The sequence below is a fragment of the Bemisia tabaci genome, chromosome 4 (assembly GCF_918797505.1).
Source record: "Bemisia tabaci chromosome 4, PGI_BMITA_v3".
Taxonomy (NCBI): Eukaryota; Metazoa; Arthropoda; class Insecta; order Hemiptera; family Aleyrodidae; genus Bemisia; species Bemisia tabaci.
The window spans coordinates 46,499,801-46,526,612 of NC_092796.1; the positions used below are offsets into that span (position 1 = coordinate 46,499,801).

The 26,812-nt window shown below is 40.1% G+C and overlaps 1 protein-coding gene across 3 annotated transcripts in view; it reads left to right on the forward strand.

Annotated features, from left to right (window-relative positions):
- Osi17 (DUF1676 domain-containing protein Osi17) overlaps positions 1-26,812 on the forward strand; it is a 91,490-nt gene that overhangs the window by 30,630 nt on the left and 34,048 nt on the right. Inside the window, exons 2-3 of one of the 3 annotated variants that reach the window (XM_072299948.1) lie at positions 3,869-4,931; positions 24,602-24,831. In XM_072299948.1, the coding sequence (XP_072156049.1) occupies positions 3,902-4,931; positions 24,602-24,831 (1,260 nt within the window). In that variant the 5' untranslated portion in view covers positions 3,869-3,901. Of the gene's footprint in view, positions 1-3,868; positions 4,932-24,601; positions 24,838-26,812 lie in introns of all 3 variants that reach the window. The other 2 variants (XM_072299947.1, XM_072299946.1) reach the window with 2 other exon arrangements.

Here is a 26,812-nt window from a genome sequence, read left to right on the forward strand (position 1 = left end):
TGATGCACCAAGCTCCAAAATCTGCACTAGAAAAAAAAATACATTGTATATAGAGTTCAGACTCTTTAATATATCGACAAGAAAAAATACTCTTGACTCAATCGGATTTTGAACGCAAATCGGATTTTGAATCGGAGACTTGAACGCAAGGATATAAATGTTGTTGAACTTGTTTGAAAAGAAAACTGCTCGCGTAGGGCGTTTTAATATTTCTTCGGGTATTGTATTACATACCCTGTGAATATGATTTTCATTATTTGCTCAGTTTTACATAAATATGGGGGTGTGCCGGTCCCCTGGCCACTCCGCTACTGTTTGTCCTGTCTTATTCCTCGTAAGAGGGAAATTCAATGTATTTTGTCAATTTGCAAACCCTTCATTCCTCTCATGACGAAATGCAGACACTGGAAAAAAAACACATTGGATCTAGAGTCCAGACTCTTAAAAACATCGACAAGAAAAAATACTCTTAATTCAATTGGATTTTTGCTTACATCAAGAACTAAGCCTCTTAATTTGAGCGGATTTCCTTCTGATTTAAGCTTAAATCTGATTGAATCAAAAGTATTTTTTCTTGTCAATGTTTTCAAGAGTCTGGACTCTAGATCCAATGTGTTTTCTTTTCCAGTATGAGCAACACAGTAAAGCTTATCAGTCGTTTCCATGATTAATGACTCAATCACTAAATTACAATATGCATATGATTTCTTAGACATCACACCATTTAATCAGCCAGAGCATGTTCATAATTTACAGGTCAATTATGTGACGAGAGTCCAACCGCTTCCTCCCAGAATACCGGCCATCACCCATGCAAACCTCCCGTTGGCCGTTTCAGCGATTCGCCAAAGCGAAAGGGGATCTTGCCTGAAGAATGGGTGGTGGGGGCAGGGGGGGGGGGGGGGTTGCGTCTCGCCGCCGGTGCGGGCAACGTCCACGCTGAGCCGTGACCTTCTTAGCGAGCATGCAACTTGGCGTTGGACCCCGGCCATGGCCATAAACAGACGTGCTTTCCCCTCTTCCGACTCCGGTCGTCGCGCCGACTTGGACGCCGCCGACGCCGCGCGCCGCTTCCTGACTCATCAATTCAGCCTCTTTTGGCTCCTTTTACCTCATCCCTCAAACCCTTTGCACTTGTCCAATTGGACGTATTTCTGCCAAACAGAACTATGTGCACCATGGCGTGAGCCTTATTATGTGTATATTCTTAGAGATCTCAGGGCTCATGTCTTGTTGCACATAGTTCCGTTTGGCAGAAATAGGTCCAATTCAGGCTGGCAAAGCGGCAAACCGACAGGAACGCTCTTCGCGCATTGCGTGTCCACATTCCCAGACGATCAGATCAGTGGTGTGGCGTGAATTGCGATGCATCGATTGTTCTGCCATTTAAACCTATGGCAAAGAATCGATTATTAAGGTGTTCGCTGCGAACACCCTGTTGGTCGATCCTTTTCCATAGGTTTAGATGGCATAACAATCGATATATCGCAAAGCACGCCACGCCACTGGGTCAGATACCCAGGCTTTACCTTACGAATCTAATGATAAAGTTCCCTGTGTCCGAAACAGGACGATATATTTTATAATATTTTAATAATTGAGAGGTCCTTGTTGGGCTCTTCCTGGGAGAAGACGCAGAGGGCGCCCAATGAAAGGTTGGAGGGAGGGGATTGAAGCGGAAATGTTAAGGTGCTCAATGCCTCAAGATTTGTGGTTTGAAAGAGAGCAGTGGAGGTTAGGAGTCGTAGAGCGCGAGGGAGTGCTGTAAAACGACTTATATGACTTATATGTATGTAAGTTAATTGCCTTAGTTAATTGTTAGTTGCATTGAGCCCTATTCTGTCGTGCTAAGGAAAAACGCCGTATGAACATTAAAGAGTTGCCAAATTTCCTCCGGTTAAATGATTATTTTTGAGGAAAGTCATGAATATGTTTTTTTGAAATTTTCAGAAACTTCAGGTAAAATTGCGAGGAGAATTATCTGAAAAATTGGAAAAAAAATATCAATAAATTCACTAGGAAATTCGAGTTTTATGAAAGGAAATTTGGCAACGCCTGGAGGCTCATACGGCGTTTTTCCTTAGCACGGCAGTAATGTATCTTAGTGTAGATTCTCGAGACTTTGTCGACCCCGTGTTGAATAAGTTTACCTTTTTTCTTCCACTGGTTCAGATTCCGTAACTCCTTGTGCAGTGTGTACGCTAGCAGAAAATAGGAAAAATTAACAGATATCTGTTTACCTTGCAAAGCGGGGCATTAGACAATGTATGAATGTTTTTGTCGTTAAATTTCTCAGCTACGCAAACCCTGAGACACTTGTGATATTTAATTAGGTATCTGGTGCACTCAAATAACTGAATGAGAAAATCCCAATAAGAGCTTGGCAGCCAAGGATTCGCGAAATTCTAAAGTTAAATCGTAGAGTGCGTCCCTGCCCTCATCTAGGACGCAAGCGAGAACGCGCGTCCTTCTTGATTTCGGTCGTGCAACTGTTTACCCTCGAAAATTTTGAGACTAAAAGACATTTTACATGAAAATAATCATATTTTAATTGAAAGACAGCTCTCTCGGTTTCAAGAGTTAAAATAAATCTTGATTAAAAATTTACTCACTCTCAACTTCTAAAATTAATCAAATTTAAAAGTCAAAGGGTTTTGCTAATATATTCAAAACAACCAAAAAAAATGTTGATACCAAATCTTTTGGTGCAAAAAGAGGGGACAGAAAGGAAAAGAAGAAGAAGAATAAAATCAGATATTCGAACATTTGAATGAACAGCATTCGGCACCCGTGTCGCTTCGCTGATTCAACCTTATTTGGCAAAAAGTCAGAGATGTTCAGTGAATTGGAGTGACCTACTTAGCGGCCTCATGTTCACACGTAGCGGAGGCTACCTGCGGGCGAATCCTCCTCAAACAAGGCAGATAAGTTAATGAGCTATTTTAGCTCGTTTATCCGGACAAATTGACGGCATGCTAGAATCACCTACCGATAATAAACACGAATGACTTGTCATCTTCAGGTTTTGTTTTCGCCCTCTATTGAGTAGATTAACCCATTGACAGCCAGCGCGGCAACACATCTTAGGAAGTCGTAACATGGTATTTGCAAGTATGAATCCGGATCTAGAGGCTAAGGTGTGGTCACGCAATCACATTATTTGTGAGAGGAATGTGTTGAACTTTGCGGTTGACGTTGCATATCCTCTTGCAGAGTCAGAGGCCGGAGGCTGCTTGCCAATATTTCGCCCGCTTAACAAATTTTTCGTGCTCAAGATGAGTAATTATTGATAATTGGTTATCACACTGAATGCCTGGTTAATAATTTGTTGATCCAGTCAGCAAATCGAGAGACTCGGATTTTGAATTGAGGCGAATGACTCAGTTGAGTTAGTTGTCCAAAAATACAGGGTAGTCAACTCGAGTATTGACGAGGAGGAGTTAAAGATCCCTCCAAAACCGCAATGATGAAATGCCGCATCCAAGATTTCAACTGTCCACGCTAAAGTTTTAAGTGCACAAAGGAGCAATAGAAAATGACTGCCGTCGGTGCTCATCAGGGAGGAATGTAATTTCCGAACAAAATTGAAGTTTATCATGCATGATATTTTTTTTATTTTTTAAACTGCCAATAAACGACTAAGCGCATGCGTCCAAACGTCTGAAGTTAGTAACGGTGAGATAAACTACCATTGGATAATGACTCTCAAAGCGGAAATATCGTCAATTTAGAATTTTACACATGAATTATTTTCTTTAAAAAACGAAAGGCGTCAAAACTTTTCAGTCACTATTTCCGCTCAACTTTTTTTGTGTGTTTCAAGGTATAAAAACTAATTCGTTTTGTGTATTTTTCTCTCTTGTTTCAGAAGTCCACCCAGCATAAATGATATACTGAGACGATGCACTTGAAAAGACTGGTTAGGTTCGGACGAATCTATGAAATCTACTCGAAACATCTACACCTACTATTACTAATAATACTAGGCCTCATAAATGCTAGTTATAGTATATCTATGTCAACAATATTAGAAAGACTTGACACATTTGCTCAACGTAGATTTTCAAATTCCACAAGTAGTGGGAACCCACTGTGGAACGAACTGATAGATCGATGTGGGAGCACGACGTCCTTCTCCTGCGTTCAAAGTAGTATATTTAATTACCTAGACTCGAGAATACTGAGCTCTAATTTTTTCATCACCGACGGTATATACTTTGTTAGGAACTCAAACAAATATGGCGACCTCCTCGGTCCCCACCACCCTACCACCTCGCAATTTTATAGTGTTAATAGTAGTCTTAGTTTGTACAATAAATCGTCTCTACTTAGTCCGAAATCTAGTACCGCCAACCAGCTAACGACGAGTCCGTTCGTCGTGACGCCAAGCAATGTAGATAGTTATTTAGAATCGATACCAAAAACTAGTATGTTAAGTAATACGACTGTAGGAGACTCAAACGAAAGGGTAGAAAAACAAGCGGGTGACTTGAACGCGGGTGTAGAAAAGCAGGGGAGCACCGAACCTCTTCCGGATGTTGAATCGACGACGTTGCCCACGAATTTTGAGGAGGAAGAGAAGGAGGAGGAAGAGGAGGCAGACACATCATTTGGGGAGTTTGTCGATTCGGTTGAGGAGGCGGAGAACACGATAGGAGGAGAGAAGAGCCACAGAGAAGACCGATCTTTCACGCCTGACGGAGAGTCACATCGATCAATCCACGACCTGAGTGATGTTCTTTACGAGAAGGGGTTGAGCTACTTGATGACACATGATCTGCAAGTGCATCTCCCTCAGATGATGTTTGGTGGAGGTCGCGTCAAGATCTCGCCGAAAGGCTTCGATGAGGACGGCGGGGCCATCATCAAGCTCAACATCGACCCTGATCCAGAACAGCCTGCTGAGGGCCGAATCTTCAAGAAATTTATCCGTAAGTAATTTTTTTGATAGTGTAAGCTTTTTTCACGACTACTCTGAAATTTATTTAGCTCCCTTAAATTTATTATGGTCGACCGATCTTTTTCAACCCGAACCAAACGGGACAGTAACTCTGTACATGAAAAAAAACAAGGGAGGAAAACGGGGAACAAGGCTAAAAATACAACACTATAACGCGAGACGTTTCGAACTTGCGACTCAAAACGTCACGCGTTTTTAGTGTTGTATTTTTAGCTTTGTCTCTTGTTCGTGTTAAATTTACAAATTGAGAGCAGTTACAATGTTGGTAAAATTTTTAGACCCAAGTATATGTAAGCATTTAGTAATCTCGTGTTTCCTCGAGCGAGAATATTTGAACAGTACTATAGAACAAAATAAAGGGGGAACAGTGTTGGAATCATATAGATTGCTAAAATTGAAGAAGCGTGTCGGATCTCTTTTGCGATGTTTCAAAGCCTCCAAATACATTTTATTTTACTTTAAAAAAAACCAAGCATAATATCTCTTTGAATTTTTATGTGAATATATTTGAAAAAATGAAACCTTACAGAAGATCTCATGAAAAACTGCTTGTCACTTCTTTTTGAAAGTACAACTCGAGCGGGGCTAGATTTGCAGCGTCGCAATCGGAGCTACGCATTTTCGCACTTTCATCGTTGATACGGTTTTCTCTTGCCTTTTTTCATTCCAACACGGAAAAAAAAATTACTGATTTAGCCATTCAATTGCTAAAAGCAGTGAGTGCAATGTTTCAATGTAGATTTTAAAACACAAAAATGCTACTTTAACCACCCCCGTGGTTAAATTAGTTTACAATGTGGTTAAAGTAGCATTTTTGTGTTGTAAAATCTACATTGAAACATTGCACTCACTGCTTTTAGCAATTCAATTGCTGAATCAGCAATTCTTTTTTTTCCGTGAATCAGAATAATACGGCTTGCTGGTTAGTTCATTCATAAACGGGGCAAGGGACTCCGTCAAGATCTTGACATTGAGTTTGACAATGACCCTGACACTGACCGACTTTCATAAATGTTCGATAAACCCAAGAAGACTGACAACGTGTGGCAATATCACAGAACAGCAGCATCGGCGATAATGAACGTGACATTGACATTGACCGTGGCGTCGACATTGACATTGGAGCTTTATCCTCGTCCTCGCCCTCGCCCTTGCCCTTGCCATTGAGCTCACGGTCGATTTTTACACACGTGAGACGGTCACGTTTCGCGGATTTGTCGAGTGCCGATATTCTTGGGAGACTTGTCGGGTTGAAGAAACTTTTAGTCCAAGACCAGAGGTCAGCATGATCTCGCCTCCGCACAGATGCCGCTTCTCATCGGTATTGCCAAGAGACAAGAGACCCTCCACTCAGTGGCGTGGCGTGCTTTGCGATACATCGATTGTTATGCCATTTAAACCTATGGAAAAGGATCGATAAATAGGCTGTTCGCAGCGAACACCTTAATAATCGATTCTTTACCATAGGTCTAAATTACATAACAATCGATACATCGCAATTCACGCCACGCCACTGCCTCCACTTGTACCGATCGGCTATGGTGGAAGCTTTTTTAGCTTTAAGCTTTTTTTTTACTTTTGGGACTTCAACATTAAACTGTTGATCTACCTACTTGGTTGATGGTTAACACCGAGTGGGCAGTTTTGTTTTGCAAACAAGCCGACTTGGGAATCTTGTTTGGCTTATGACGTCACCCGAACTCTTCATCCACCATGTAGGTAGGTCAACAGCCGGAAACCTAGTGATGACTGTCGCTCCCTTTCTAATTGGATTGCATTTTACAAAAAGGAACCAGAAGCATTGCCATGTTGCCAAGATTGTGCCACTTCACCCTTTGCGATAAAATTACTGTAATCATGCAAAAATATGAAATTTACATGGTAATTTTGGTCTTAAATTTACAGATTTTAGCGTGTGAAATAGAAAATATTCATAGATGACCAGGTTTTTCTTCCAAGACAAGAGAAGTTGCACAATCTTAGCAACATCGTAATGCTCTTGGTTCCTTTTTGCAAAATTCAGTCCAATTTTCCATGAGGAAGTGTTGAATCCCCGAAAGTAAAAGCCTCCACCTGTCACCAAGAGGCCAGTGGAGGGTCTCTTGTCTCTCTGGTATTATACCTCAACACCCAGGAAACTTAATGCCGGAGGGAGGCTTCGGGACATTGGCGTTTTATTGTGGGCACGGAGTGAGTTAGAGTGCTTCATTAGAGATTAGGGGCACTAGGACCTACGAGGAGCCTTTAGACACACAAAAATGGAGGCAATCTTGGAAAGGATGCGGTCGCCAATTTTTAACGATTAGGGGTGTCGTCAGCTAAGTTGGCACTTGTTTACATTCCGTTTGCAAGCGAACGCGATGCAATCGTCCCAAAGTGATCGAGGATTGGCTGCGCTCACCATCGGTCGCGGTCAACCGTGGATCGCTATTGGACGATTGCATCGCCATCGCTCGCAAGCGGAATGTAAACAAGTGCCAAATGAGCTGACGACGCGCGGCGCCTTTGACATTTACTGTAGTTGCTGAAACAACACATTCAAATCATTTAATTAATGTGCTTACATCGTCCGTCATGTTTCGGCCCCTAGGCAGCTCCACGGCTGACTCAATTACAAATGGATCCCGCTCCGTATATCATCAATGATTCCATGAAAAAGTGACAAAAAATAATGTAATTTAAGTATCGAATGAAGGTGGTCAGCACGGCGAGTTCTGATCAAAATTTTATTTGGACCGCGTTTAACAGAAAGGAACCAAGCCACATCAGTTATGGCCAAAAACCGGGCTATTTAATTTTTTACGAGAGAAGGATTGTGCGGATTCGTTAGAATATTTTAAGAAATTTGCTTCGTACAATGGAGAAAATTCCTTGAAATTTACTCAAAAATCTGCACAACTGTTTTCATGTAAAATATCGAATTGCCCAGTTAAATTTGGCAATTGCTGATGTGACTTGGTTCCTTTCTGTTTAACGCGGTCCATCTAAACGTATTTGTGGAACGGTAATCGGAACTCAGCACTACCTGGAAACCCCCGCGTTGATGAAGAGTTTTGTAATAAAAACCAGAAACATTTACAATGTTGCAGTTTTAGTCTGGCATGATAACACAGAGATAGTAGACTGTCAAAACTTTAGAGAGGCAAACTGTACCTTATAGCCGCCAACAGCCAATAAGAAAATGAACGGCAATTTTAAAAATGGTATTCTTTTTTGGAAATTTTAGTTTAATTATCTCAATTCCTGTTACCATGTTTTTTTGTTTGCTTTCACTTTCTATTTTTTTAGAACGCTTGAATGCACACCTCACCTACAGATTATGACTGTCTCACGCGTCCCTTTTTAATAGTACATATAGGTTCCAGTGTTTTAAACTCTTTTAATAAGAATGAAAGTAATACATTCAAGCTTTCGGTAGCCCACCCACAAACTAGTGGTCATTAGTCATGCATCATCCTCCTTATTATCAATTCGCTTTCAATTAAGGCGCGGGCTACTTCACAGTAGTGACCGCAACGAATTCAAAAGACGGCGCTCAGCTTCCAACGCAATGCTGCCATAGTCGTATTTCAAAAGGATTTGCCTGCTATTAAACTGGCGGGCGCTCTAAAATTTTAATGCTAGGATTGCAACTACGGCAAGTGCTGATAAACGTGGTGAGTCTCCAGTTGAATGAAGAATAAAAGTTTCATGGCCCGTAAATAGTATAAAAAAGGAGCGTAATTCAATGAGAGTGGTCGTAAATGTGGCGAGGAGAAAATACGATTCCCAAAAGATGCTCGCGTGAAAGAGGGGCCGAGAGCAGAAAGTTTTGAACTAGGAGGATATGAGATGCAAAGCACAGCATTGCCAAAATTGAGTGAAAAAACCATCGAATTTTTTAAAACCGGGGCTGATGCTTGGGCTTTAGTTCGCAAGCTTAAGTAAAGATCCATACGTATTACAATTATGCAGATAAACTAGTTTAGTGACTAAAAATTCCATTTAGCCTGTTTGAAATTTCTCATGACTAAATGGACTATCTTATTTTAGCTTCCTCTACGCAGTGGAAGAAAGCAGCAATGCACGCAAGCTCTTCAGTCCCAGTAGGTCTCCCAAAGAAATAAATTGGAAAATGAGTTTCTCTACAAATATTTCACAGAAAGTAATAAAAGTATACCAGGCTTTCACGCCGTTCAAATTCTTGCGGAGACCTTTTGCATCCTTTACCTCGCGGTAAGAACATGGCTACCCGATGCCTCTTCTAAAGCTCTATGCCTCTAAAATACGATTACGACCAGGGCCGGATTTAGGGGGTGTGCACATGGGCCGCGGCCCATGGCGGCAAATTTAGGGGGCGGCAAATGTTGCAATTTTTTCAAATATAGGTCTCAAAGAAGAATCGGATTCAGAAAAAAATTATAAACAGGAAAAGGCGACAAAATCTCTCATTACCTGAGAGTTAAAGTATAAAGTAATTTCTAATTTGGTCGTATTTCGGTGGTGCAAGAGACATGCAGCGCCTTTCATTATATAATCTAGTTGAGAGAGAAACCAAACACGCAATTTGGCCTGGAGCGAGCGCAGAGAGCAATGATGCTGAGGACTTGAGATGAAAAGGAGAATCCCTCGCGCCCTCGAAGCGCCGGTCAGCATAAAACACATATTAGCGCCTACAAGACTGCATGAATACTTTACGCATTGCGTCAAACGTAGTGCCGTCAACAGCGGTTGGCGTAAAACTCATGGTGCCTACAAGACTGCATGAATACTTCACGCATTGCGTCAAAAACAGTGCGGTCAGCAGCAGTGGGCGTGAAACGCATATCGCCTACAGGGATACTTCACGCATTGCGCCAAACACAGTGCGGTTGGCGCGGAGGCGGAAATTAAAATTATTAAACCACATTCATGTTTACTCTTTCATAATTTTTTCGTTCATTTCTCATTACTGAAAGGCCTTGTCCACACAGAGATAGGTTTACGGAACTTGATTTCCGCGCAAAGTTTCGTGAACTTTTGCTAGTGTTGACAGGGCTTTCACAAAAATGTGCCCAACGCACGAGTAAACGCGTCTTAGGCACCCCACCTCCTCCGGCACGTTCACTTGATGGTTTGTATGGATGTTTCAAAACGAATGAGAAGGGGTGGCAAAATACAGGCGGCCCATGGGTGGCAAATAGGTAAATCTGGCCCTGATTACGACAACTTTTGAGCCTCTTTTAATTACAAACAAAAGACATGCGCAGTTGTAAGAGGTACATTCATCTAACTTGTATGAGCGTGTTATTGTAGTTTTACTGATTTTCGACTCCCTCCTTCCATGTTTCTCTTCCTAGGTACCTGAATTCATTTATGAAAGACCTTCCGTGTCTACATTACGAACATTTAGAAACATTACATACGTTACATACGTCACATGTTACATACGTAACATTTAGAAAATCTGCCAAACCTTAGAAAAATTTTCGAAAACAGCTTGCAAATTCCTATTTGTTTTCAAATTTTCCTAACTTATAGGTCTCTGTGATCGCTAAACAGACTGGAAGGTATTATTTTTCTGAAGAGGATGCTTTTATACATGCGTATAAATATTATAAAAGTTTGCAACCTCGGAATTGACCCCCGATAGACTGAAAATCGAACATATGAACCGGCAACGGCCATGTGCGCCACGAGTGGGCATCGGGCAGTTGGGCACTAGGCAAGTGGGCTATCAAGGTCGGCGATGAATGATCAGTGGGTCAGTGGACTATTCACAAACAGTCAAACCGGTCCGCATACTTGCAAGAAAGGAAACGGCCGCTACTACTGGCACTAGCGCTTTTGAGATGAAAACAACCGTGCTGAACTCACTTTCCATCACGGAAGGGGTGAGGGGGGGGGGGGGGGGGGGCTTGACCGGGGCTCAGGTCGGCCGTCCGTCTGCCAACCGGAAACACCCCGGTTTATCTAGACGTTGGCTAACAAGTTCAAGTTTAATAAACTCGCGGAATAATGACCATTGTTGTCAGCTACACATGGAAAACCTTATATTTTCACGGTTTGAGGTTGCTGCGTAGGTGCGGCAGCGTGAAATGTGGCAACACCGGGCCCGTGCGCGTGGCGAAGCTCCAGGAGTTGGATAATACGTCATAATAGCGGGCCCCTTGCCCGGTGGCTATGCGTGAATAAGTGATCTAGCGTGCGGCGAAGCAATTTCGACGTGGTAATTTCGAGTTCGACCGAAAGACACCCTGGAACATCCCGACTGTTGCGATTTTTGAAAGCATTCCGAAATCTTGACGTAAATGTAAATGAGTCCCATACTGCAGAAAGGACACTATTGCAAGGAGCTTAATTTTATCGGAAAAAATATGACAAAACTGATCAAAATTAAGCATGCTGAGTGTTCTTGTTTTTGGTTCTTTAGTGTGCAATGATTCGGCTAACATTTTCTGAAATTTTCATTTTTTTTTTTGAAGTAGTATAAGCATTTGAATATCAGGAATAGTGCTCTTTCTGTAATTTACGCTTTTTGAGAGAAAGTCTACAAGAGGTGATGAACTGTAGCTATAAAACTAGTCCAGCCTCTTAATTTTAAAATCATCATGAATCCAACCGTTGAATTTCTATTTCATCTTTACCTTTTTTTTTTAAAAAAAAATTGTATTAATATTCTTGAACTACCATGGGCAGAAGTTAAAAAAAATACACTAAAAGTATAAATAAGAACTCACCCAAAGTAAAGCTCGACTTGATGCCGTAATCGAGTCCTCGAAAAGTTTCCTAGTTTCTGAATTTTTAGCTGGGAATTCCCGGGAACTTCTTTGAGAAAGTTCCTGTTCTAAAGAACGGGCTAGTTCCCATTTTTGAATCCCTACTCATGAAGTTAGTTCTTCCTCATCAACAAAAAATATCCCATCAAATTTTCTATTTGTAATATATTCTATCAAATGCACGATGGTACGTTCGTTAATTGAATTGTATAATTATTTTAAGTGTAACTGAGGACCCTCCTCCTTCAGTCCAACCACGCCCTTCAATCACGAAGGCGTATACTGGGTAATGACAAAGAAACTGAATGAAAGCTGAGTCCAGTGCATTTTCTTCTCTTCGTACTGCAGTGTCCGGAACCGTGCTTTCTTGCCGGTCTATTCATCTCGCTACTCAAGCTCCCAGATGGTAGTAAATGGTCACCATCAAGGGAAGAATACATCTTGAAACTAGTGCGTGTAGGTGTGCGCACACGTGCCGCACTTGACTAGAAAAATCTTTTCGACTCTTCAACTTTTGAAGCATTGTATTTACCGGGAGAAAATCGTCTTTTCGATCATTGCATATAATTGCTGAAGTTACGAGAGATGCGTATATTCGGGGCGCAAAGATGGAACATTTCAAACAATTGTATGGGAAATTTCTCAATTCTTATTTCTCATGAAATTTTCCAAACATGTTTTTGAAATTTCAGACTATTTTTCATGAAATTTCAGAAACTTCAAGAAACTTCATTAAAACTCCGCGTGAGTTCCAAGTAAAAAAATTGCATGTTTTGAGCTAATGTTCAAAGCTGTTTTATAGAAAAATTAACCAAAATATCTCTTTCAGATGTTCCCTGGATGTTTTTGTGCAAAGGAAATTCTCAGCGAGGCTTAAGATAGTATTAAAAAAATAAAAATTGATCCAATATTTGCAACGCCACAGTTTGAGTTGCGCTTTGTCCGACTTTGGCCACGAATCTAGCACTTATCGCAGTATGACTATTAGCAACTCTGGTCCGATGATTCAGTTGTGCGCAGGGTTGGTGATAACACTTGGATGCAACGATTCGTTTTTAAGGGATGTCCTTGCTGCATACAAAATAAATGAAGGCGTTCTAGCTACCCACGAATGAACATATAGAGCGTCGAAATACTTTTCAAACTAAGTTTGGCTGGTAATAATTGGTAACTTTCGGCCGATGTACGATGACATGAGTCGAAAAACATGTATCTGAATTTGCATCGTTGCAGATTTTTTGCCACATTTTATTTTTTCAAAGGGGAGCCAATGGAGAAGACGAGGAAGAAAAAGAGAAATATGGAGAAGAGGAAAGTAAGAAGAGGATTATGATATCTCTTTTCTCTTCTTCTTCTCCTTCTCCCTCTTCCTCTCCTTTATCTTCATCTCCCTGTTTTTCTTTTTCTTCTTTTTCTTCTATCCTCTTCTATTTCTGAGTTTCCAATGATGCATTTTTCGAATTTTCCTTCTCCTCTCCCTCCTCCTCCTTCTCTTCTTCTTGTTCTTCTTCTTCTTCATCATCTTAATCTTCCTCTTCTTCTAGCTTCCTCCTCTCTTCTTTTTCTCCTCTCTCTTCTTATTCTTCCTGATATTCCTCTCTCTCATTCTCTCCTTTTCCTTCCGCTTATGTATTCTTACGTCCGACCACATTTTGTACTAAGGAACTACTTTTTCTAGCTCATCGTAGAAACAACGTATGTGCCATTAGTATACCAATGCCGACAAGTGCTTTCATCCGCGAGCTAGAAATTGTAGTTCCTTATTGTAAAATGCAGTCCAATTCTAATGCATCTTCCTATTGCACGTTAAAGATCCAAACCGTCAGACTAGGGTAACCGTTAATGACAGCGTGAAAAATGCATGATGAGGAGTTGCAACAGCATCGAAAGTAGTCAAAAATAGGCGGCGTATTTTATGGACGCCCCGGAGTAACCCAAGCAGGACTTTAGTCTAAATTTCATTGGCTCAACGTGGCAGCGGGTAGCGCGTAGCACGCGAAAGAAAATGATTGCGGGCTCTCGCATTTCCGTTTGATGATCTCGACTTAATCTTTATCATTAGCAGGAGCTTGACGCTTGATGGGCGCCACCACGGCCACGCTCCGAACGCATACTGCTCCTTGGCCTCAAGTGTCGACGGGATGCCTTAACAGCTTCCCTTTTAACACCTGATATTAAGAGAATGCGGCCGCGGGATGCTCACAGCCACTCAAGTATTCGTTGCATTTTCCTCCCGGCAGCGTTACCAGATTTCGGCCGGTGGCCTCTTTCATATGTGATGGAGATAGACGGAAAAAAATGAAAAAAAGGTGAAGAAAATGAAAAAAAAAAAAATGAAAAAAAAAATGAAAAAAAGGTGAAAAAAATGAAAAAAAGCAGGAAAAAATGATAAAAATGAAAAAAAATGAAAAAAATGAAAAAAAATGAAAAAAATGAAAAAAAATGAAAAAAATGAAGAAAATGAAAACAATGAAAACAATGAAAAAAAATGAAAAAATGAAAAAAAAAATGGAAAAAAATGACAAAAGGTGGAGCCTCAGCTGAGAGGGGCTAATGGGACCGCGTTGAACAGAAAGGAACCAAGTCACATCAGTTATTCCCAAATTTAACTGGGCAATTTAATTTTTTGCATGGAAACGGTTGTGCGGATTTTCGTGCAAATTTCAGTGAAAATTCTCCATGTTTCGAGGGAAATTTCTTAAAATTTTCAAAGAAATCCGAAGAAACGTTCTCTTGTAAAAAATTTAATGGCCCAATTACACTTGACTTTAGCTGATGTGGCTTGGTTCCTTTCTGTTAAACGCGGTCCAATTTTCCATCATTCTGCGACAAGAACACTTACGAATTCTAAAAAAGATCTGATAAAATGTCCCGACGGAGTAATAATTATTTATAATACATTGAAATAAATCACTAATATCTAGCCGAGGTACACATGTATCACCTTCGCCAGTTTTGATTAATTTTTCTTCAGTTTTGCCGTTCCTGCGGCATAAATATTGATCCTGCTGCATTTTTCAACTTTACATTCTACATTACGATGCGATATAAATCTTCCGTTATTCTATCAAAAATAGATGCATGCAGATAGTTCTGTTTCTGTATATTTTATTATTATAATTATAAGTTTGGTAAAAAAAAAATCAAGAAACTTGTAAAGAGACGAAAATATGTCTTCAGAGCTTTAGGAATAAGGAAATAACAACCTCACAGATTTTGAGGTTCAAAAATTGGTTCCGTAGTAAGAATGAGAACAAACATGGTGTTTTTTCTACGAGGTAGGAATGATGTTAAATGACTGATTGTGAGTTGAATGAACTTCCACATTTTATTATTCGATTTTTACAAGATATGTGAAAGCATTCTTTTCTATCTGTTTTTTACAAACTCTTTTCCATTTGTGTAGACGTTCTTAGGAGCAAACCAATGAAAGCCCATTTGTGAAATTTTTTTAAAATTGACCTCGCATGCAACAATGGCCATCATGCATTCGCTAAGGCTCGAGCACTTGAAGCATTAAATCACCGTACCATACCTAAGATGCTAAGAGACTTGTACGCTGGATATGCGATTTCAAAGCGACTGCATCGTGTTATCATCAGTTGGCCCAGACATAATGTAATGGTCCTTCTTGGCACGCAGGATTGAAAGAATTTCGAACACTTTTAACGGTATCTGAAAAGAGAACAAGAGGTCATCAAGAGGCTTGTGCATGTAGGATTCCGATGGTGCAATTCGAGAGAGAATTGTAATCCAATGATACTGTCTACGGCATTTTTGGCAGTTACTGCCGTACGCCAGTGCTCAATAAAATGAACGCGGGAAAAAGCATAGGTAGAAAAATGACATGCTGAATCCTCTTTTTGATAACAAGTTTTACAATTTGATGTAAATTTAAACTTAAATTAAAACTTTGAGAAATGCTGGCTCACGGGACAGGCAATAGTGATTTTTAGTGCGACCTATATGCTTTACTTGTGTGCCACTTAGTTACTCAATGCATCACTGCAGTCAATTTTAGTTGGTCTGTGAGTACTGATATCCACATTCCAGTTTCAGCAGTGCGCAAAAATATTTCAAGGCGTAAAAAATCATTTGCAAAAAAAAAGTTTTGTAGACTGTCAACGTCAACATCCGCGTGACTATACTTTCGTCGTTTTCGCGAATAATGTTCTCGAACTGTCACGAAAAAGACCATCGTTTTCTGTGACATTAGCCTACTTTAAGGATCTACTGTTAAACAAATTTGAGTTCTCTCGCCGAAGTAATAAAATGCTAGAAAATTATCAATGCTCAACTGTGCGGAAAAGTTAGTGACAAAACAGCGTAAATTAGATCACCTCCTTTCTTTCGAACCGAGGTGCGGTAGTCGCGTGAGGAGCTATACGAAAAGATCTTTATTTTTTATCGAGCTTTTAAATTTTCCGGTCACTCACTTCTCCCTTGCGCAAGATCAAAATTACCTGATGAGAAGAGGCACTTTCTCTGCTACATAGTAGATAATCTAAATGCCTCCATGAAATCATAAAAACTCACTTTATCGCCAAGTTTTTGACACGAATGACTTGGATAATCAAATTTTATAAAAATGAGGGACCACGAGGCGTGTAACTGTCCTTTGTTTGGAGCTTTTCTTTCTTGAGCGTGTCAAACGTCTTAATCGCGGAGCCGGGAGGGAGACATGAATCCTCGTAATTACAAGACACTTATCATTCGAGCATCTTTAGATGACGCTAACGGAACTCTCTATTTACTCGGTTGTTAGAATCCTTCACCGCGGCTTGCATCTTTACTCCTTCCCGCGTTAAAACAAAACAAACAGTAGCTTTGGGCAATCCGTTGCCAGACGGCGACTACTCTTAGGATTTTTGTCTTCGCTCTAGGGTTGCACAATTACGTAACAACCGGCTTGCACTGGAGGGATAACCTGAGGGCACACCTCAGTCCTGTTACTTATCTAGTCATTTTCTTCCGGGTTTTTTTTTTTTTTTTTTTTTTTTTTTTAAGGTTAAACGACAGGTATCCTCCCTCTACGAACATCGTGCCTGCAGAATATCAAAATGATTGCGGTCATTTTTAATCACACCTAATCCTCATCAGTAAGGGCAGTAATGCAACTATATGTATATCTGCTCATACATAATCGATTCCTTGGTTTCGTAGAGATCGGCACTTCAAACACAGGTCATCATTAGATGATAAGACATTTTCAATCCATTTCTTGCGGGCCACGAGATTTTGATGGAATCTACGGGAGAAAACGGCTGTACAGTACACGGGTAGATAGATTGCACAGCTACATTAATAGGCTGTATTGATGATATGACTGTCGTTAATATGGTATTGAAAAAAGGAAATGATATCAGTGTCTGCAAAAAGATCAAACGAACCATGATTGATATCGAACGGAAGAATGAGAGAGATACGGGATATCATGGATGGTAAACAGACCACCATTCGTGACAATATGACGAGATTTTATATGGCATGGTCATGTTCAGAAAATACCAGAGGACAGGTTGCCGAAGGAGGTCCCAGATTGGGTTCCTCCCGAGAAAAGGCACGCAGGGCACCAGGGCCGGATTTAAATACTTGCCGCCCAGGGGCCGCTTGTATTTTGCCGCCCCCATCTCATTCGTTTTGGAACATCAATAAAAATCATCAAGTAAACGTGTCGGAGGGGGAGGGATGCATAAGACGTGTTTACTCGTGTTGGGCACATTGCGAAATCTGCGAAAGCCCTGTCAACAAAACTACCAAAAGTTCACGGAACTTTGCGCAAAAGTTAAGTTCAGTCAACCTATCTCTATGTGGACAAGGCCTTTCATTTATAAGAAATAAACAAAAAAATTAAGAAAGAACAAAGATAAATGTGGTTTGATAATTTTAACCTCCGCCGCCGCGCCGCGCTGACCGCACTATGTTTGGCCCAATGCGTGAAGTATTCCTGCAGTCTTGTAGGCGCTATACATTTCACGCCGACTACTGCTGAACGCACTGTGTTTGGTGCAATGCGTGAAGTATTCCTGCAGTGTTGTAGGTGCTATGCATTTCACGCCGACTGCTGCTGAACGCACTGTGTTTGGCGCAATGTGTGAAGTATCTTGTAGGCGCTAATACATATTACATACCGACCGCTGCGCCGAGGGCTTCTCCTTTTTAAGTCCTTTGTCATCATTGCTCTCTGCCTTGCGCCGTTCCAGACCAAATTGCGTGATTGGTTTCTTTCTTAACTCGACTAATTAAAGGTGCTGCCTTTTGTATCACCGAAAGACGACAAAATGAGAAATTACTATTTTCTCAGGAAATAAGAGATTTTGTCGCCTTTCCTCGTTTGTATTTTTTCCTGAATCCGTTTTTGTATACCTACTTTTAAAAAAAATGCAAAATTTGCCGCCCCCCCCCCCACCCCTAAGTTTGCCGCCATGGGCTGCGGCCCATGTGGCCACCCCCTAAATCCGGCCCTGCAGGGCACACAAATGAAAAGGTGGAGATAGGGTCGAAAATGCTGAAGTAAGGGATATCCGATGAGTTGTAATTTGACAGGGAGCAGTGGAAATTAGGATTCGTAGAGCGCTTCAACATGAAAGTTGGTCGTCGATACCTTTCCGATTGAAGGTAGTAGATAGCACCATTTTTGTGTTCGTCGACAAGGATTTAGCACCGACGACACGGGACAACATTCGTCAGTATCAACCATATGAACACGATACTGAGAATCGTAATCGACTCTTTCGTGGAAGTTCCGATAAACTCTCAATTTGACCGTTAGCGTTCCGGAAAGTTCGAGCCGCGAGGTTATGAAAATGTTCCGACGGATCAGGAAGTAAGCTCCATGAAGTCGGGGCCCAAAAGCGGAGCTGAAAAAGCGAATCGAGGTCTTAATTGAAAAGAAGAAAAGAAGACGGCAAGCACACGCGGTGCACGCCCGGGCAGAGCGAAAGACAAAGAACCCGGCTCCGGATGCGGCCGGTGAAAGTGGGAGGGAGAGAGACAGAGGTGTAGAGAGACGGAGTGACGCAGTGACAGATCAATAATAATTTCGGTACGTGCACCGGAGGCATCGTTGAGCGATGAGCGTTGAGTATTGAGGTGCGCGGGACTCGGGATCGAGCATGGGCCTTGCTCTTCGATTACGTGATCTGTGATACACTATTGTCCATTCCACACGCAGCCACTATCGATACGCTTTGCGTCTCACACTAATCTTCACGCAGTTGTCGCCGTGAGCAGGGAAACTTTGAACAAGGAGCATAGCACCATGGTAGTTCAGGGGACTCGGAGACATTGTCCTGTTGAAAGATTTTCCCATCCTCTTTTCTTTGTCAAGAGCAAAATTCGAAAAAAAGGTCATCGTTCATTTTTTTCAAAAATTGGATACACTATCCAATTTGCTTAAGGGACACTAGCTCGGCCTCTTGGTCTCCTAATCGATCCTGACTATATGCTGGAGGACAGCATCACATCTCGCACGTTCGATCATCCGTCAAACTTTCATCAAAGTTTGTTCACAACGATAAAGCACAAAAACATAGCTCGAATATACGAATAGAGAAGGAGAGAATTAAAACATGATGGGTAAACAAGGCTAAAACATTAAAAACACTAAAAAGCAGGATGTTCCGAGCTGTCTGCCTCGGATGTTCGGTGCTGAATTCCAGTGGTTACGTGATAACGACTGCGGTCAGATCGCCACTCAATTTTTTACTTGTTTTTTGTGTTTTTTTGCAGCTGAAAATGAGTTGGTAACAGCTTGAAACGTCCTGCCTTTTAGTGTTTTTAATGTTTTAGCCTTGTTTATCCATGTTCCAATTCTCTCCTTCTTTATATGTTCATGACTTATTTCAAAAGTTGGAAAATAGAAAATCCATGAGAACCAGAAATGCGTCGACCAACCAGACAGAGGCACTTTTTTTTAAAGATAATGAAACGGCGATAATTTCCCTTCGTAGGTACTCTGTATTTCGAGAGCTACAACTAATGACAACTCCCGTGCTTCTCTGAAGAAGTCAGGAAGCGGAAGTGCCTTCAATTTTTGAGTGTGCAACACGCACATCCTCGGAGTGCGAATAGTTGCATCGGGGCGCCACGATCAACTCGGTCTAGTTTTTGTAAAGCGGAAGCGTCTTCAATGTTCGATTATGTATAACACGCAATCCAAAACTCTGAAGATAAAGGCAAAATCAGAAAAGACCAGCAAATTTTCATTAAAATTCGAAGAGAAATATAAAGAATGGTTGGTAAAAATTACTTACATAAATTCATATTTTAGGATTATCTAGACCATGCTGATCAAGTATGTAGCTATGCGTTAAACATAATTATTGACACTGAGAATATTTTCCTCTTTTCCTATCTTTTTAATTTAATATAAATATTTTGTCTTCAATCTACTCATAAACTCATCAAAGTTTTCCTACGCGCCATCTTCAACAACATAGTCTCTCTTATGATTACGCGTTACAATTTCCACAAACTAATTAGTTTCGGAGGTGCGGTCGCAATTAAATCGAGGGATTAAATTGTGAGGCCACATGTCGGAACATTCACATTTATTGCAAGTTCTATTCGCTCTTGAAATAGAGTCTTGAGTCCTAATACGAGTTCACCGGTCCTTGGAAAATCCCGTCACAATTGACAACACTTCGGCTCACGTGCCTGATTTAAGTACAACCACGGTGCACATCGCACTCGTACGAAAAAGGAGGCCCAACCCAAATCCAGTTCACGCCGTTCCTTTGACTGTAGACCTAGATTTTAGCTCCGTGTTTACAAAATCCCAGCCCACTCTTCTTTTCTAACCAGCAGTAATTCAATTTACCCTCTCTTCCCCCTCCCATCTCATGGGCTCAAGTCCAGCGTAATTGTCGAGACCGCGAAACCACAGACCAAACATATTTATTGATTGCGGTGTAACAGACCAGATTTGTGAGGTGCTGTTTTGTTGGTTCCGAGCCGCAGTTTATCGTGGGCACTAAACCGTCAGAGCTCCCATTTTTGTCAGCAGGAGTTTGGTTTAAAATAACGGCAGTATTGTAGAGTGCCTGGAACATAGCACAGTAAAAACTTCAATTTTTACTCAAAGAATAAAAGCTAATCTTCTTTTTGAAATTTTTGGCAAAGTTTCGTCAAGATTTAATAGAAATTTTTAAAACTTTCGATGGAAAATATTCATCTGTTCGTGTCATAGGAAGGTAATAAAATAGTGCTTGGTCCACACTATTTTGCGGGAAAAGCAGGGCCGAACTGGTACTCAATACAGCTGAAACTTTTGTGACTCTAATTGAAATTTTTGAGCTTTTTTGCCATGTTTTCCCTGCAAAATAGTGTGGACCCAGCACGATTTTGCCACCCTGATGTTACATACAGTTCGAACCACATTCCTCAGCGGTTTTTATGGTATAAGTTGTCAAGAGAAATTTTGGAATATTGCAATACAATTTAACTTCCCTGGCTCTGCATGGTCACCTTTTCCCTCTAAAGCTTTGAAAAATAAGTTATGCTATGTCATACCTGCTACTACTCGCGTTTACGAGTATAGATATTTTTCACTGCAAAACTTCAAGAAAAACGCTAATCTTACGCGCTTTATAACACAGGTTTCATCCGTTATAAATACATCGACAGGTGCCACTGGTGGATCAAATAAGGTACCTGTTAGCAGATTTGCCACGCCAAGAATAGGCGGTACTTAAGGATTTTGATCGGAGGACCATGAAATTGGTGGACAATGCAAATCAGCTTGATGCTCAACTGATTTGAGCCGCTTTGATCCTCTGATCGACGGCCGGCACACGTTTCACTGTTGCCGGTTTTTATTTAAATGTATCGAAAAATGGGCGGAATCAAAATTAATCCGATTGCCTAACAGCAGCACAATAAATATGACCTAAATCAGGGAAAACGTTATATGAAAATATAGATTTTGTTTTTGAGCGAGGCCCACTGTATCAAAAGTTGAGGCGTTGATGAACGTCCTATGTTTCTTCAAAGGTAATTACATATTTTGCGTTGAAATTTGCGTCGATCGATCTGCCCCTAGTGGTCTTGACAACCATTCAACTGGTCATTTTTCATGTTCGATGAATGTATTATCTTACCTCGCTAAATGCAGGGTTCATTCTACTCACCATCCGGCTCAATATCTTTTTAATATTTCACACTCAGATTTACAACTTTCTTCATTAGTTTGCATAACTGGTCCGTCCGACGGAAAGTAAAAGTTTATCTGAAGATATTAGCTCAGACTCCGATTAAAAGAGTATTTTGAGACTGACTTCCTCTCTACCTCATTCAATGGCTCCATAAATGAAATTTTCAAAAGACTGCATATAAGGAGAAGTGTAGGAAAGTACAAAAACCTCGGAATTTGACGACATAAAGCAAGTTAGGTTTGTGCAAATTCTGCTTCGTTCATTTATTGTAAATTTTTCATATTCATTAATCTGGCGCTGAAATAAGGGTAATATATTTGCAATGTATCGTTTCAGGAACTTCCATATGAGGTAATGTTAGTTTATTTGTGGTTTGTGATTTTCTGTGTGAATAAAGGATTAAACACTGCAGAACATACAAATGAGATTTTGCCACCATTTTTTAAGAAACTTTTCAGGGTAAGAAACACCAGAGAATATCAGTCAAGTCGAGTAAATATTACATTGAATTCGAGTTTCAATTAAAGAAACTTATATATATGTCATTGAAAAATGAGAAATGAAACAATTTCAAGTTTTACATTACCATATTTTGGTGTTTAGTGCAATTGGATTGAATCGCGCGCGCTAATATTAAAGCGCTTTAATCATGATAACGATACACTTAGAGCCACTCGGGGGTTGCAAAAATTGTACCAGCATAATGAGTCTATAACTTTCATGTATTGAGCTTGGACAAGTAGTTTTAAAAGTTGAGTAAAACGATTTAGTACAGAAGAAAAAAGCTAAAAATTGTCAGAATTTGCTCTGGAGACTTAAACGCAAAGCTAGAAAAGTTAGACAAGTAATTTCTGTTGCGAGGGGCCGCTCATAAGATACGTAACGATGAACTTCGATCTTTTCAACAAAAAGCACGCATGATGTAAATGCCTGCGCATGCGATACACATTATTAGCACTTTGCTAGAAACTTAAACGCAAGGCTAGAAAAGTTAGAGAAGTAATTTTTGTTTTACACGTATAAAAATATTTGTGTTCTTGTGTTACTTCTAGTTAATAAAGGACGTGAAATACAAGACAACTCAAATTTTGCATCAATTTTGGTACAATTTGCGGTGAATTTATCGCGGAAAACAATGGAGAGATCGAGACTCCCTGTAGTCAACCCAAGGCGTGGGTTATTTAGTGTTTTACTTCACGAACTAATCGAACTTTTATGTTGAGTTTTCTATCTGTTTGAGGGGCCGTTCATAAAAAAAAAAAAGTAATTTTCAATGGTAGAGGAAGAAACGACGATGGACATGTTCGTTAAACGGAAACTCTAGCTTTCCGAAAAAAGGATGGAAGGATTATGCTAGTTTACTGAATAAATAAGAGCCGTGTTGAATAATTGACTGCTTGAAGACGTGCGCGCGGCACGTGCGAACATGAATCGGCTTGTTCACTTGTCCCTCTTTACACGCTTTTGTTCGCTGCCAAGAGTGCAAGGCTTGACATTGAGTCAGATTCTCCCACGGTAAGAGGTTATACTGATCGGTGAATTAAGGATGCGCTAACGTAAGATGTTACACCGTGGGAACGTTTAGTCCGCAGTTGCACTGGTAACATCTATGTAGATCAAAAATTATTTCACAGCAGCGGACTGCAAGATTGTCGATCTGTGCATCGACCGATGATTAACTAATCGGGAATCTTGATAAATGATGGTTTCTTTTCTTTCTTTTTCAAAAGTTTTTCGGTCCTTTTTTGAATTGATGAGGTACTTATGCGTGAGCACATGACCCATCTTTATTCTCAATGCATTCATGCCGACATATGGAATGGTATAGGATTTTTAGACTTAAGGAAAGACGACCTAATTCTCAACCTCTACATGGAATCTTAGCGTTCGTCATGGGAAAAATATCATTTTTAAGATTTTTGATAAAATTTGATCCAAGCAAAAGAGATCCAGTTGATATGCAGAAAATATAAATATGAACAAGTTTAATTAAAAATTAAAAAAGTAAAATTTTTCACATGGGATATAGGGAGCATCGATATAAATAGTTAACTGCAGCACTTTAATCAAACTGTAAGAGTCAGCAAACACATTTTTTACATCCAAAACTCTGACAATTAGTCATAAATTTTCCCCCTACGTTATTTACTGTACTTTTAAAGAAAATTTCCCTGTACATTTATAGCTGAACTATGTAAAGGACATGTAGCTCAATTAGCTACAGCGTTATAAAATCTCCATTCTTCATTTATTCTTTTTAACGCATATCATGGCTACAATATTTTATGCAATAGCCATGATATGGATTTAAAAAAAAAATCCAAGAAATCGTCAAATATAATTTTTTCATTTGTATTTTGTGACACGTGTTCTCAGAGCTTAGCAGGCGGCACTTTTTTTTTTTTCTTTCTTTTTTCTTCAAGAGAAATTATTTATTCGATAGATAACAAGAGATTTTACAAAGATGAATGATAAGCTAAGCTTAGTGTTAATGTGTAAAAGTGTAGTAAGTAATATATAAAAGTATATTCTAGTATTTAGTGTAGTATTGTAAATGATTATACATACATAGTTAAGCAGGAGGCACTTTATATATGGCACTTCATAGTTGATGAAGACTCTTTGGTGATATGGATTTACCTGTTACGTTTGATGCGCAGACAAAACATCTATTTTAACCTGCTTCTTGATTTTTTCCAATTAAGGCTTGTATACGTTTGACACTAAAATTGGTTAATCTTTCTTTACAGAGAAGCTGTTCAAGAAGAAATTGATGTCGAGCTTCATGGCGCTGATGTTGATCATGAAACTTCTGAAGATCAAGATGATGTTCCTGCTGCCTTTGATCGTGGGCGTGGGCACGGCGAAAAAGATCCTCCTCAAAGTCCTTCTCTTCCTCTTCCCCGCCCTCTCCCACCTTTTCAAACTCTGCTCCTACTACCACCACCACGCCGCCAAGTTCCATCTGCACCATCACAAGGTAAAGGTAATTCGCCCCCCTGATTCACTCCAAATTACCGCGACACATGCGTTCATCACAAGCTACCGCAGAGCTCATAACCGTGCCCAGTAGCCAACTTCATAAACTCAAAGATGACCGCTGGATTTCAGAAGATCATTCATCGCACTTTCATACAATCCAAATTTCCTGCTATGGATTTAATCGTAATCGAACCGATATTTTTGACGCGGGGAATACCTTTATGCTCTGTAGTAGATACGGCCACTTACTTTATCATACTGCCGTGCTGAGGAAAAAAGCCGTATAAACATTGGAGAGTTGCCAAATTTCCTACAATTAAATACTTCTTTTTGAAGAAAATAATGATGATTTATTCTTGAAATTTTCAGGACCCTCGTCGATAAGATCAGGAATTTAGGGTCCGAATAAGGTAACGTGCACAGTCTACGTCATATGACATACAGAGCACTGAAAACTAGCAGCAGTCCAGCTTTAATTCTGATTACGCTCTTTAATTGTATTAAGTTGAGGAAGCTCATGACCTATATTTAGAATTTTCAAATCAATTGAAGACAATAGTTCAATTTTATCAATTTCATTACGTATCCGATGCATGTCATAAAGTCATAACAAACAGGGGGCGTTAGTTTTAAGCAAGCATGCACTTTTATCTTCAAAATCCAGCGGTCAGCTTTTTACCAGTAAATTTTGTGAGTAACTCAAATTAAACTCCAGCCATCTTATCGGCGATCTCCTTACACTAATAATTTTTTAATTTTCATGTCCTAATCGCACCGTCTGTTAACTTTCCTATTTGATGCACCTATGATGCACGCGCATCCCTTAAACTGTTTTAATTTTCGATTTCCACGCTAATGTTTACTCTCTTTGCACCTGCACGTTTGAGCTTGTTTGATGTATGCATAGCTGTCACTTCTTTGGAATGAATCTAAAATCACTAAACTTCGTTTTAGTCTAGGTGAAGCATGATCGGCAGAATGTGAGAGGATGTTTCTTCGTAAATGTTTAATGTCACTGAGAAAAAAATAATGTAGTAAACTAAATACTAATGTACAAGTTAATTCCAAAGATAAACATAGTGAATGCTAATGTTACTGGCAACATTTTAGTTCGTGTTAAAGGCATAGTCTTGGTAGGAAAGAGGTTCCAGAAAGCCTATTCGTCTTGAAAGTGATGGCGGAAAACGTTTCAGTAATTTATAAGTAGTTGCACACGGAAAATGAGATATAATCTAAAGTCACGAGGGAAGTGGGGTATGATCGATACATTTTCCTAGAGGAAAAATTCCTAGATATATCGTATTGCGCTTAAATGCCTTGAGCTTATTCTTCGGGTATACCATTTTACATTTGAGTATACAGGGTGAGCGAAAAGTCCCCGACCCCCCCCTCTAACTTTTGAACGAATTGAGCTAAAGAAATGAAACTTTGGGAATATTCCTATCTCAAAGGGGACCATCTTTTGAGGGGGTCAAAATTTTGGTCTCCCCCTCAAGGGGGGACAGGGGCCCCCCAACTTTTTTTTTTCAAATGGCAACCCCTATCTTGTGATACCTCATTCGAAAGAACATAAAAAACTAAGAATTTTTGCGCAAACTGCAGATCAATATCTCAATTTTTGACCGAGTTATGATAGGTCAAAGGTCAAATTTGACCTATTTTCAAAAAATCATAACTCCGGTTCAAATTATCGTAAAGAAAAAAATAAAACGGGAAAATTTACCAAATTGTGTTCGCTTTTACGTAAAAATTGCAGAAATCACTTCGATTTAATTTTAAGGGGGGGCTCGGACCCCCAAATACGTCAATTCAAAGGTCATTCAATTTTCCCGCGAAATAAGCCAATTTCCTCTGGATTTGCCTCCACATTATCTCAGTAAGGTCAAAATTAGTTCAACATTACGTTGGCAAGTCCCCAAATTTCGGGAAAAGTTTAAAAAACGAAATTTAAACGGTCAAATTTAATCACCTTAAATTTC